The sequence below is a fragment of the Brachyhypopomus gauderio genome, chromosome 17 (assembly GCF_052324685.1).
Source record: "Brachyhypopomus gauderio isolate BG-103 chromosome 17, BGAUD_0.2, whole genome shotgun sequence".
NCBI classification, from domain to species: Eukaryota; Metazoa; Chordata; class Actinopteri; order Gymnotiformes; family Hypopomidae; genus Brachyhypopomus; species Brachyhypopomus gauderio.
In genome coordinates this window covers 2,781,822-2,795,262 of record NC_135227.1, presented here as the reverse complement: position 1 = coordinate 2,795,262, position 13,441 = coordinate 2,781,822, and the positions used below count along the sequence as shown (strand labels likewise).

The following is a 13,441-nucleotide window of genomic DNA, read 5'->3' as shown; positions in this document are numbered from 1 at the left end:
CCTGTAAGGAAATTAATCTACAGGGTCTGGGATATTGGAGTGAATAAATAAAATTGGTAGTTGATATAATTTAAATTATATTTGGGGCAGCTTAGAGACAACTCTAGCTCGCACTCAACTTAAGCACACAAATACGCAGACGAATGGAATTTTTTTTTTTTAAATGATGTCTATTAAAAATATATATATACTATGTTCATGAATAATAACAATATATATATATATATATATACCATACATTCATACACACACATATATATATATATATATATGTATACAACAAACAAACCAAACAACAAAAAATGTCTTGTCTCCGGACTAACGCCGGATCCGTATGGAACAGTCTTACGGTGACGGTGTTAGATGGAGCTCGAAAAAATTGCAGTACTGGTGTCCAGCAAGTATAGCTCTTGATCCGGAAGACGGAGCCGTTCCAGAATTTGATCGCTCTCAACAGTCCACTGATAAAGAAAAATGTGATAATTCAGACACAATATGTGGGTGTATATGCGATATAACCAGCAAATATAATATTTGCGCTGGATGCGAGTTCTCACGAGCAGCCACCAGACGTTTCACCTCTCACGGCGCTAAAACAGCACACTCACGTATCGACAATGTAATAAAATATACACTAGCAGCACTAATGGCCTGCTTAAATAAAATCACAAACAACTATACAATTTGAACTACAAGATATATACATTGGATGGCAGAAAAATTCAATATCAAATACATTTACAACAGTTAACAACAAAACTGAACTTGACGTTAACCACTGCATATCGGGCTAAGTTTCCCCATAGCTAGCATAAAGCACAACGTGGTCGGTACATATTTTAGAACTCGGAAATAAAACAACTCTACTAAGTAATAATAATAAAATAACAAAGACATTTTCTTACCTGATAAAGAAAAATGTGATAATTCAGACACAATATGTGGGTGTATATGCGATATAACCAGCAAATATAATATTTGCGCTGGATGCGAGTTCTCACGAGCAGCCACCAGACGTTTCACCTCTCACGGCGCTAAAACAGCACACTCACGTGACCTAGAGGGGGTGCTGCATTACAACTCTAGACCCACAATTACAGGTAAGCGGCAATTAGTTGAGAAACGTGCCTGAAATGCCAAACTAAAAGAATTTTTTTTTTTTTTTCTTGAATAAAACAAATAGCAACAAGAAATAATTAAATACACCACTTTGTGGGTGGGTTACAATAACAAAAATTATTTATTATAAATAAATATTATATATATAAATTATTTATTATAACTAATATGTATTTTTGTTTGTTACTAATTAATAGGCCTGTGTAACTTTAATGTGTTCCACAAAGGCACTAACTGATAAGACTGTCAGCCAATACGTGTAGCTGTCACGGTGAGGGGGCCGGGTCGCCACCAGAGGGCGCGCATCCCGGCCAGCAGCCGATCCCAGCACACACCCCCGCGCACCACTCCCACAGTCCCAATCACCAGTTTACTGAACACCTGTTTCTTATTTACTTTGCTCTTCTTAAGCCCGCAGGTCGTCCAGTGCTGCACATTGCCGCTACATGAGCGTCTCTGGTCTCTGCGTGTCCGTCACTGCGTTCCCTACCTGCGTGCGCACCACGAGCTTTACCTTGCATCACCTGCAGTGCGTGCTTTAGGAGCCTTACTAGTGTGCGCTACGAGCTTTACCTTGCATCACTTATAGTGTGTGCGCTAGGAGCTTTACTGGTGTGCGCTACAAGCTTTACCTTGCATCACTTGCAGTGTGTGCGCTAAGAGCTTTACTGGTTTGGTTGCCATGGACAATAAACATCCTTCTGTTCAACCCCCGTCTCCGGTTGCCTCTGTCCCGACGCCTCCGGCGTCACAGTAGCTACAACTTGACACCAACTGAATCAATTTGTAGCAAACTTAATCATCATATATTGCTAGTGTGTACAATCAGTGTGAGAACTGGTTTTTAGTATTGCACTGTGTTACATTTAATAATTACATCATACAAACGTTATGCCTCAGAGATATAGCATTACACAAAATTATACATACAGCAAACTTATCGCATCGTGTTTCCTCATATTTGATGTTGAGTTCTTGTAGGCTGAAATGTCCACACGTTTACAGACACAATTGGCAGCGCCAAAGTTGCAAACTCTCACGCATTGAGCGTGAGACACACGCATTTGACCGTCTTCACACGCTTACACCCCACACATCCGATTTCTCACGCCGAAAAAAAAAATCTAGTTTATTTACCTCTGATCCATATTTATGATTCAATGAGTTACTAGTTCGCTCTGGCACCAACCACTGGCGATCGATCGATCGCGATATAACACTTAATTTGTATCCATTTTACACCCCCCCCCCGTCAACATTTTACGTTCACCACCCAAACCCCCACCCCCCACCCCGGTTTAAATCTCACTAAAAGTGATCTTGAAAACTTGGCAACCCTGCAGCGCATTATATAGCTGTCCTTTTACACGTTTGTAATATAAACATTGGCTGTATGTGAGGTCAGGGATGTTCGGTAGGTTTTTCTGTCACTTTCTTGCTACGGTGGAGAAAGTTTGCGTATGTGATCACGTGATTGACCGGCTTCATTTGATTGGTCACTCATACTTGGGTGACGAGACGTTGGTCAGTCTTCTCACTGAAAAGACTAATTATTTACAAAACAAAAGTAACGGTAGCGCGTGGCACAAATCCGATTGTAACGGAGTAAAAGTCGCGTTTTTCTCACCACATATTTACTCAAGTAAAAATCTTTCATATTAAAACTACTCCAACAAGTACATTTTTGTCCAAAAAGCTACTTGAGTAAATGTAACGGAGTAAATGTAACGCGTTCCTACCCACCTCTGCTGACACAGTCCCCAAATGACCGGGGCCAATTTGGTTTTTTCAAGCGGCCAAAATCCCTAGAACTGGAGACTGCTGTCAGGCTAATATTTATTGGCAAAACCCAAGTACATTAATATATGAAGTCTGCTGCTCTGACCTCAATTAACATCAACCATACTCCAATGAAAAAGTCTTTGTACTTCAGGATAAGCCCTCATATTTGTATGGACAACTCGATCTAGTGAAATGTTTATAATTTTTAACTGTTAGAAAGCTTGACTTTTGATTTTGTTACAACTGCCTTGAAGGGCTGCAGCAACAGAAAACTTGAAAAATGTTGAACACATTCAAGTTGATTTATGAGAAATCCTATAGTTTTTCAGTTCTCAAGTAGTAGTCAGTGACTATTTGTAGGTTCTCTGTATTGTGAAGGTTCTATATGGAAATGTGATGCAGAGGACTGACAGAAATTGGTAGAAAATAATTAAAACTGCAAACTTTGTACAGATCCTTGGTACAGACATCTTGAAAACTGAAGACTAGCAAAGCAACAGCTTTTGGAGAAGATTTACAAAAGCATAAATTTAACCAGCAAAAATACCATCATAGCAGCTAATGCACAGTGAAGCAGCACGCACATAGCTGTTTTTTTTTTCCTTTTTTCTTTATCCCCAAAGGGGGGGGGGCATCAGACCTCACTCTATACAAAGCCACTCAGCCCCTCATCACATACACATCTATTCACCCCAACAACAATTTGTAAACATACCGAGAGCAAATGTTACAATTGTAGACATTAAGGCTTTCCCCTCATAATTAATATATAATGTACAATGTATACATTTATTTTGACATGCTACAGTAAAATGTATAAATTGAACATAACCTTTTTCAGTTTATTGTAGGTGAGAAAAAGGTGATGTAACATGGCCTACATTATGCTGAGTGGTTTTACTGAAAGAAGTGTCTATACTGAACTCCTGATACAGGAACGCAAACAAATAACTGATGGTACAGTTGAACTTCAATTCACAGTATTTTTGACAATATGATTTATATAAAAAAATAAAATATATATTTTTAAAACCACAAAAACCAAAACCCACACACATACGCAATATAATCCACAGCCACACAATATAATGCAAGGTTTTTTTTTTATACATTTCACTTTGAACAAATCTGGAATAATCAGAAAACTAATGCCACGATGCTGGATAGTCTCAAGCTTGAAAGAAGTGAAAGAAAATGACAGGGGTCTTGGTGGGGAGGATGAAGCAATGTGAAAGAATCAAGTGTGTCCAGGTTAACGGTGGTGGAGGTTCAGACGGAGCGAGCGTAGTTCTATAGTTCTGAACAGATATGTGAGTATGGTGACATCATAGCTCATAGCCAGGAGACGGTGCAGTCTTTCTCCTCTTATGCAGCATGTTGGTTCATTTTTCCTCTCGCTCCCAAGGAGGTGTCCATAAAGGGAGAAATCGTCTCATCTTCACAAGTGAGAAAGTCCTGAGTCTATGTCTGAGCAGTAATTCTGATGTTAAAGCTCCAGGCTTCTTTTTTTATGTATATATTAAATTTATACTGTCTACATTTTCATTGATCTGAAAGTCCAGCTGTACAGTATGGTAAAAAAAAAATCTAAAGCCGCGGTGCTTTAGCCCACTTGTGTCCCGAGTCTTTCTTCCCAACATAGTATTGAACATAGTATTCAAATGAGCGAGGGAAGTCACCTTGCCGGTTTTCCCGCTCTCGATAATGTCGCTGCCTGGATCTGCCTCGCTCCTTCAGGGTGGAGGAAAGGTGTGGCTGCTCAGAGTCTTTAACACACTTCCGCTCCTCACACGCTCGTCTGCCTTCACTACAGCTTGGCGCACCAGACAGAGACGCCGCTGCATCTTCCCTGCAGTCATCGCCGTTGGGCGTCCGCAGTTGCCACGGGCCTCTCTCCGTTGGTCTTGGGCGTGAGGGAGTTTGAGCTGTGGAAGAGGGGACCATCCATCCCACCTTTCCCGTCGGACGCCTTGGCACATTTACATTTACATTTATGGCATTTGGCAGACGCTCTTATCCAGAGCGACTTACATTTATATCTCATTTTTATACAAGTGAGCAATTGAGGGTTAGGGGCCTTGCTGAGGGGCACCTCAGTCATGGCATCAGGCCTGGGGATCGAACCCACAACCCTCCGGTCACAAGACCAGTTCCCCAACCACCAGGCCATGACTGCCCCTTGGTACCAGGGTAAGACTTCCCTGTGCCATTATCCAAGGCTCCGCCTTCCTGGTTGGACTCGTCAGATGACTCTTGGCCATACGGAACCAGGAAAACTGCTCCATTGTGAGCGGCGGCGCCACCGTTCACCTGCACAGGCCGTCTGAGGTCTGAGGTAGACTGTGGTGCGCTGGAGGAAGAGGACGAGGGCAGCGGGCGCAGGTGGGACACGGCAGCCGAAGAACTGCAGGGGCTGGGCTGGCTCTGGCTCGGCCGCACTGTCTTTCCCTGGCCGATGAGGAAGTTCAGGTTAGGCCTGTTTGGTGCTTCCGGGATGGCCGTGGGCCGCACGGGTTGAGATGCGGAGGAAGAGAGAGACAATCCAGACAATTTAAGCCACTGTGGTCCTCCTTCATGGGAGAGTTATTCTGCAAAGTGAACAGCGGTCAGTTATGGGAAATCTGAATATCAGGAACAGAAAGTAAGAGTTTAACAGTGTAAACAAACAAAACACAGCCCTCTCAATTATACTAGTGAACAATAACAACCAGTTCCCAGTCAGATTTCCTGGCATGGTGCAGTGGTGTGGTGATACCTTCCCCATGTGAGGAGGAAGCTGTGGACCGATGAAGACGTTGGAGGTGAACTGAGGCCCGTTCACCTTGGCCGTGGTGACCGGGCGAGGGGAGCAATGACCGGGACCATGGGTCACAGAGTTACAGTCTCCGTTTTTAAGATCTGTTGACCTAAAAATTATGGATTGGGGGGGGAATAAAAGTGTAAAAGTTTCTAAATATTCCACTATTCAAAAATCTGGAGCTGGTTTAAACATTAGGTTGAACTTACCGGATGTAGAACAGTAAGTACGCTTGTTGGTTCAGCACTAATCGTATGTCACTTACAGATACTGATGCATCGTTTATCTCATACCACTGCCCATTACCAGACTGAAATAAAAACATTATTCCATCCATTAGCTAGAGCAGAAACTCAGTGCAAAAACGCAGAGAATGCTGAAACCGCGCAGCACATCAAACCTTCACATAGCAGTAGTAGTGTCCGGCGTGGCAGCTAAACCCGGAGTGGACCAGCACAGCGTCCAGGCCGTAGAGCTGTGGCTCTCCGTGGGACTGCGACATGAACGGACGCATGTCCAGATACTCTGGATATCTCATGTCCTGCACAGGGGGACAGAGAACAGTTGTGCAACGGCATAGATCACGTGAAACGACTAAGGAAAGTGTACAACAGTGCGGCAGAATTAAGTACGGTGGGCAAACCTTTGCAATTTTGCCTCCGTTGAAGTTAGCGAAGCGCTTTAGAGCAATGGTGAGCACATTGGAGCTACGGTGGACGGTAAATCTCTTTGAGGCTTGAACAATTTTCTTACATCTACAAACACAACCAAATTCACAATGAGGACAGAAAAGATAATAGGCAACACAGACCACAGTAAATTCATCTCTAGTGGTCCCATGACAACAAATAGAGCTTGATTTATCTCCAGAGATAAACCGGTGTGCCTCATACTTATCCAAGATAGTCTTGCCGTGTGTTAAGGGACAGAAGTAAAGAGCACCTTGAAAAAGTTGATGAGGTGGTTTCAGAGAAGGGAAAACACACCTCATATAGTACAGAAATGTACAGACGACATTTATAAACACAACTATTTGTACGCCATTGTATATACGATACTTTGTCTAAATAGATAGTACAATTAAGAAAGAACAGATTTAAACTCCTCTACACTGCAATTACGTGGTCGTGCAGATTAAAAGTTATGTACAATTCAGATATCAGCGATTTCTGGACAGTCTATAATCAAAATATAGTATAATTATTATAGCACTGACTTACCTTGCAGGCTTACGCCACCTTTTCAACCAGCTACAGCAGTTCGCCATCACACTGAACATTACAATCCAAACACGCGGACGTACATGGACTTCACCTTATTACAAGTGGGAGGGGCTTGCCATAGAAATCTGCCAATGGGAGAAAATGATGGAAGAAGAGAGATTAGTGAAATCCATCCTACTAAAACAACGATACATCAGCCTAATTCCTTCGGTTCTTCATTCTCCATCAAACACAGTTGGAATTTATTGCTTATAACACCCGAAGGACTAAATATCCAAGAAAACCTTCCTGAACAAAGTTTGTCAAGTGTAGTGCAGCATATAGTCAACATTTTCCATGTACATGAAATCTTCAGCTGGGTTTTTATATTTGTCCTGCCCATACATACAAACCTTATTCTCCTGATCAACAACCTGGTGTCTAACCATGCAGATCAGTGCGCATCAGATGAATTACAATAAACAATACACAGAGTTGCAGAACACTGTGAAAAATGTACATCACATTGAACACCTCCTGCATCTCTATGACCTGTTGGGGGGGGTTGAACAGTGAAGTTACCAGAGTGCCGTGTATCTCCAAGGGGCTCAAGCTTAGGAAGTCTAGAAACTTTGGGAGTTGCCCATCCAACTACAAACAGAAGTAAAATGACGCTTTTGTAAAAACTCCACCAAAGCGCAAAAGGCATGTTATTGAAAATCTGAGGTCAGATTAGGGATTCTTTGGAGTAGACTTCCATGTTGGTTTCACCGTAGTTATAAGGTAACATATTGTTTTCTACAAGCACAATTGGAATTATAAATGCTACAAAAAATAAATTATACATTGTGTAAAACAAAAAAACAGTGAAGTCCAGTGACTTTCACGTGTTTCAGTGCTGCTGAAGTTTGGCTAGAACTCTCACCTGGTGGAGGTGGTGGAGTGGGGCTCTAGGTTGAGTCCTCAACCCTCAAAGGTTCAACCCTGTTTCTCCACCTCAGACGTAGTTTTCTGGTCTTTTTGGCTTGGTCTGCTGGCCCTGAGGAGGAGATAAAGCCTTTTAGCAGCCTAGATTAGGCAGCTAACGATCTGTTTCCCAGGGTGTCTCAGTTCTGCTGACTGTTTGTTGACCCTAATTAAATAGCAATTGTAGTTTTTATTAAATCCATCATTTTAAGTGTTAATTCAGGTTAATTATCTAAAGCAAGGCTATCAAGTTCTACTGGTAGAAGCCTGCAGCTCTGTATAATTTAGTGCGTATCATGTTTTAACATTAGTGATTAATTTCATCAGCTAATCAACTGTTTGCTGAGGTGAGTCAGGTGTGTTAAGAGGGGAAAATGCTGAGGGATGCATTGCAGATCAGAACAGACTAGAGCGTGGGCCTAGGGGACTAGAGCGTGGGCCTAGGGGACTAGAGTGTGGGCCTAAGGGACTAGAGCATGGGCCTAGGGGACTAGAGCGTGGGCCTAGGGGACTAGAGTGTGGGCCTAAGGGACTAGAGTGTGGGCCTAGGGGACTAGAGTGTGGGCCTAGGGGACTAGAGTGTGGGCCTAAGGGACTAGAGCATGGGCCTAGGGGACTAGGGCGTGGGCCTAGGGGACTAGGGCGTGGGCCTAGGATACTGGTACTACCAAGATGAAGGAGATAAGTAATCCCACACCCAACAGACACCCTTCCACAACAGCAAAAAGAGTAATCACTTTAAAACAACTTAATACATTTTATTTGGATCATATGAAACATTCTGACCTGATTTGGTGCTCTCAACATCCTCCTTCGGTTTGCTCCTGCAATTCAGAGCGCCGCCCTGCAGGGCGTCCTCTCCCTTTCCCGTCTCCTTATCCTCCTTATTGTCCTCCTGAAATAATTTACTAAATTAACTGAAGATTGAACAGCGGTCTGATTAAGAGGACAGTCAGGAACATTGAGGCACATTAAACACCTCATTGGCTGGGAGGGAAACCTGCCTCATGAACAACATTGTTTATTGGCTCAATGGGGCTGGACATGTTGGCACCCTCCTCCTCCTCCTTCTTCTCCTCCACTCGCCTCTCTTCCGGCTCCTTCTCCTCACGCTCTTTCCTGTCCCTACAGGAAGAGTAAACCCTTCAAAATATACATTTCACCAGAACCAAAACAGTACTGTCTCTCTCACACACACGGTTTCCTGACCTCTCCTCCCGTATTTTCCTCACTCGTTCTGCTCGCTCCTTCCTGTCTTGCTCCTCCCAGGCCCGCTGCTTGGCCGTGTCCCTCTGCACACGCTCGGCGATCGCCTCGTAGTCCTCGGCGATGTTGCTCAGGAGCCATTTCAGGCCTCTCCTGATGGACTTGTCCACCGTCCGGCCGTAACACCGCCGAGCACGGCTCCTGGTGAGGTCAGCACAAGTTCAGCCTCGTCTCGTTGGCTTGTTTTCTACAGCTGGATTTCACTCATCAATGGCAACCTTGCTGTTAGCTAGCAGAGTGCTGCCAAAGTCTGCAGTAAGCTAGCAACCCCCCCCCCCCCCCCCCCCCCCCCCCGAATAAATACTCACTGAATAAATACTCACAATCTTATAGAAACACTTATTCTCATTGACCAGCTTCTCCAATGACAGGCTCTCAATGATTTCGGCTTCAAGCAATGCTCCGTCCCGGTCCTGCTTATTGGCCAGTCTAAGGGGAGGGGGAGGGGGGTTAGAGTGAGCTGTATGTGTACGCCACCAAGTGAAAGCTGTCACAAACACATGACTCAAGGTCTGCACTTCAGAGCACTGAAGAGGTGTGTGTTTGTGTGTGTGTGTGTTTGTTTGTGTGTGTGTGTGTGTGTGTGTGTGTGTGTGTGTGTGTGTGTGTGTGTGTGTGTTTGTGTGTGTGTGTGTGTGTGTGTGTGTGTGTGTGTGTGTGTGTGTGTGTGTGTGTGTGTGTGTGTGTGTGTTTGTGTGTGTGTGTGTGTGTGTGTGTGTGTGTGTGTGTGTGTGTGTTTGTGTGTGTGTGTGTGTGTGTGTGTGTGTGTGTGTGTGTGTGTTTGTGTGTGTGTGTGTGTGTGTGTGTGTGTGTGTGTGTGTGTGTGTGTGTGTGTGTGTGCGCATATGTGCCTAACACAGACAAAACACAAACAACACTGGACAACCAATACATTAGACATTGAGGGCCTTTGAGGGGACGGTATGGACGAACACTGGCCAGTGGGCCGGGGCTTTGTCCACGTTGGTCCCAACACCTGTCCCCTCAATTTTAACAGCACCATAGTATTACACACTACCACACATACACATACACCTACACACAACACAGCACTGGGGGTGGAGGGGTGGGAAGGCCTTCCTTCACCCGTTTCCTGCTCCCTGCCGGGGCGGGGGAGGGTCGCAGGCGCGGGGCCAGGCTGGTGGCGTCCTGGAAACTACTACCGATCCTTGCTGGTCCAGCCATTTGCCCCCGCTGCAGAGGGTGTGTTGGTTTGGAGGTATGTGTGTCTTTGTCCTATCTTTTTATACAGGTAGGTGAATGAGTACATGTTGGGGGGAATATATGGGTATGTGTGTATATATTGGGGTGTGGGCACATTTGGGGGTAGGCCCATGTGCGCAAGACTGTATATGGGTGTGGTCGGATGTGTGGAGGAAGTCATGTTGGGATGAATGTGCATGTGCGTGTAGGTGTATGTGTGAGGGTCTACATGTGAAGGTGAGTTTGGGGGCACGTGTGTGTATGTGTATGGGGATGGGTGTGGGTGTGTGCATGGTAGGGGTGTATATAAGGTGTATAGGGGCAAATGCATATATGAGTTGAGTGTATGAGTGAGGACGGCTGGTTCTGGGTCGGGGGCTAGTCGTGCCCGGTCCGGGGGGGGCACCTTGGGGTTCTGGAGCCCGGCCTGGTGCTTTGGCGTGGGGGCGGCTGGTCCGCTCCCGTGGGCGGTTGTGGTCCGGGGCGGCTCGGTGCTCCTCGGCGGGAGGGGGGCCCTGCCGGGTGGTGGGTGGTTTTCCGGGGCGCGGGGTGCTGGGGCTTTGCTACCGGCCCACGTCGGGGGGGGGGTTCCCCTGGACCTGCACTTCTTGGCTGTGGGGGCGCGGTCCAGGGTTCTTACTCTCCCGCCTGTGGGGGCGGGCATGCGAGGGTCACTGGGAAGTGCTGCCCTGGGGCTCCACAGCTCCTGGGGGGGCCGAGGGCGGGTGGGATTCCCGGGTCTTTCTCTGCCTACCTCTGGCCTCTGGGGGAATGTTGTCTCAGCTTTCTATCCTTGCTGGTAAGTACATTCCGTACATTTATCCTATGTTACACAACTAGGTTACACATAAACACACACTCACACATACATCATGTCATTTGTGCTAAATGTCTTTGGTACACTTTCTGCTTTACTTTGCTGTGGTCATTCGAGCTGGTTGGGGTTTTTTATTTATTTATTTATTTATTATTATTATTATTATTCTTTCTATATAATTATTATTTAATTATTTATTTATTTTTATTTTTTTTCCCCTGCCCTTTTGTCTTTTCCCTTTTTAATCTTTCTCTCCCACTCTTTTCTTGGTCCACCTAACCCCAATAATTATCACTTTGCATATTGTTATAATTGTTATAACTGTCATTTGAACTGTACATAAAAACAAAGTTGTCCTCCAAAGATGGGGGGTGGAGGTGGGACATTAATAAAAAAATAAAATAAAATAAAAAACACATATACACACACACAGTGAGAGAAAGAGAGGTGAACAAAATGCTACAGAATGCTGAATGATGATGACCTGCACATTATTATTATATTTTTTCATATACAGCTAGTGGGGTGGAAGGTCAACCATGACAAGTCACATGTTCAGGAAAAAGTGCAGAAACTTCAATTCAGAATGTTAATGATTGGCTCCTGTGTTTTATAAAATGATTTTATTTTTACAATGTTGTTTAATTCATGTTCTTTATTGTCAAATATTTATTTAATGTTTTTACAGTTTTTGGGTGTTTCTGAGCAGAAACGGAGGGCTGCCACTGTTTGTTCCTACCATGAAATGTGGTGCAGTGCAACGTTTCTTCTTCATCTCTCACAGATTCATGGATTTTCTTGAGACAAGCTGTAGGCAGCCAAACCCAAATGAAGTGAAAACTGATAAATAAACTATTACATAAACAGAATCAGGCAAAGTAATATTTACAAAAAGTATAAAAGAGAAAGAGCAAAGGAAAATCTGTAATCTGACAGCAAACTCATAATCTCCATGTGCTCAGAAGAACGGTCCTTCAGTGATATCGCTTTGAGAAGCTCTTAGTGGTCACAGTGAGCAGGGGGCCAGTCAGAGAAACGCAGCTGGCACACACCATGTTTCCCTCAGCATCGAACAGCAGAGACTTCGTGAGTGTTCCTACACACAGTTCCTTATAAAAAGGTGCTAGAGACAGACAGAGCAGTTGGGGAGGGGTGTGTGTGGGTGTGTGTCAGTTCCTCATACTTTCTGAATATCAGTAGTTACTCTGTATTAGTAAAGGAGAAGAACCTCACCCTTCTGTACACCTGTTCTACTCAGCAAACCCAGACACGTTCTTACAAACACACCCCAGGAAAGAACCCCGTTTGAAGACCTTTTCCCATGTACGTATAAACATTAGCATAGTCTATCCAGCAATTTTTTCTGTTATATTATTTTTCCTGTTATATGTTCTCTTGGGACACTTTCATTAGCTCTAGATAAACCATACGCCTCTACGATTTGTAAACCTGTTAAAAGTCATCATAGTCCCAAGAAATGTAATGTGGTTTTCATATAAAAACACAGTAGGGGGCAGGCTGGTCTCGCACGTAACACTTTGCGTGCCCAGCAGATGGTGCTGTGGATTATCTTTTTTTAAATAAATGACAATTTTAAATATATCATCCCCCTCCGGTTTCTTGTGTATTGAAACAAATAAATCCTTGTTAAAATGTAATAAAACAATATTAGATTTGATTTGATTATTAATAATTATTAATTATTGCTAGTAATAAAACGCAATAAAATACAAAATAACATGTCATTATTAATTGACGGTATGTTCATTCACTTTTTCGTTCATTCATGCAGTCAGCCATTCGCTTAATCGTTCATTCCTCCTCATTCAAGACTTCAACGCAGGAGTCTTTACCGACAAAGCGGGACGCAGACTCGGACATGGCGCCAGGCCATCGCAGAACATGCTTTTAATGTGTTAGAAGGAAAGCGTTGAACGTCAGCTCCCTTCTCCTTAATATAAGTCAATGTGTAATGAGTTCTGCCTGCTCCTCTATTATTTAACTGAAGTAAATAATGTATCTTCGTTTGCCCTGTTTGAGTTACACGCCTCCTTTATAAACCACAGTTTGCTGCTCTGATAGTAGTTGATGGGGAGACGCACCCGGCCGCTGTCCTTCGCGCCGCACTTTGCACCGTAGATCTTTGATGCGTCTTTGTGCACGTGTCCTCGTGCACCGCGAGACGTTCACGCGCACGCCGCTCGCGCAGGGACCTACAAGTTATGCTCAGAAACACTGTTTAGAGCGCTTACAACGCCAGCAAACGCTGTTTTGAACGCCTTAATGCAA

The 13,441-nt window shown here is 44.2% G+C and overlaps 1 protein-coding gene and 1 long non-coding RNA gene across 2 annotated transcripts; both read right to left on the bottom strand.

Moving 5' to 3' along the window:
* Positions 1–2,528: 2,528 nt before the first annotated feature.
* Positions 2,529–6,223, bottom strand: LOC143481209 (ubiquitin carboxyl-terminal hydrolase 42-like). The gene is made up of 4 exons (XM_076979153.1): positions 6,099–6,223; positions 5,908–6,008; positions 5,657–5,807; positions 2,529–5,489 (listed from the first exon to the last, which is right to left on the bottom strand). The coding sequence occupies exons 1-4, from the start codon at positions 6,210–6,212 to the stop codon at positions 5,367–5,369; spliced, it is 489 nt and encodes a 162-aa protein (XP_076835268.1). The 5' UTR covers positions 6,213–6,223; the 3' UTR covers positions 2,529–5,366.
* A 117-nt stretch (positions 6,224–6,340) lies between these two features.
* Positions 6,341–8,766, bottom strand: LOC143481208 (uncharacterized). Its single transcript, XR_013121979.1, has 4 exons — positions 8,653–8,766; positions 7,826–7,939; positions 6,919–7,046; positions 6,341–6,453 (listed from the first exon to the last, which is right to left on the bottom strand). It is a non-coding gene; the product is annotated as an uncharacterized LOC143481208 (long non-coding RNA).
* Positions 8,767–13,441: the final 4,675 nt, after the last annotated feature.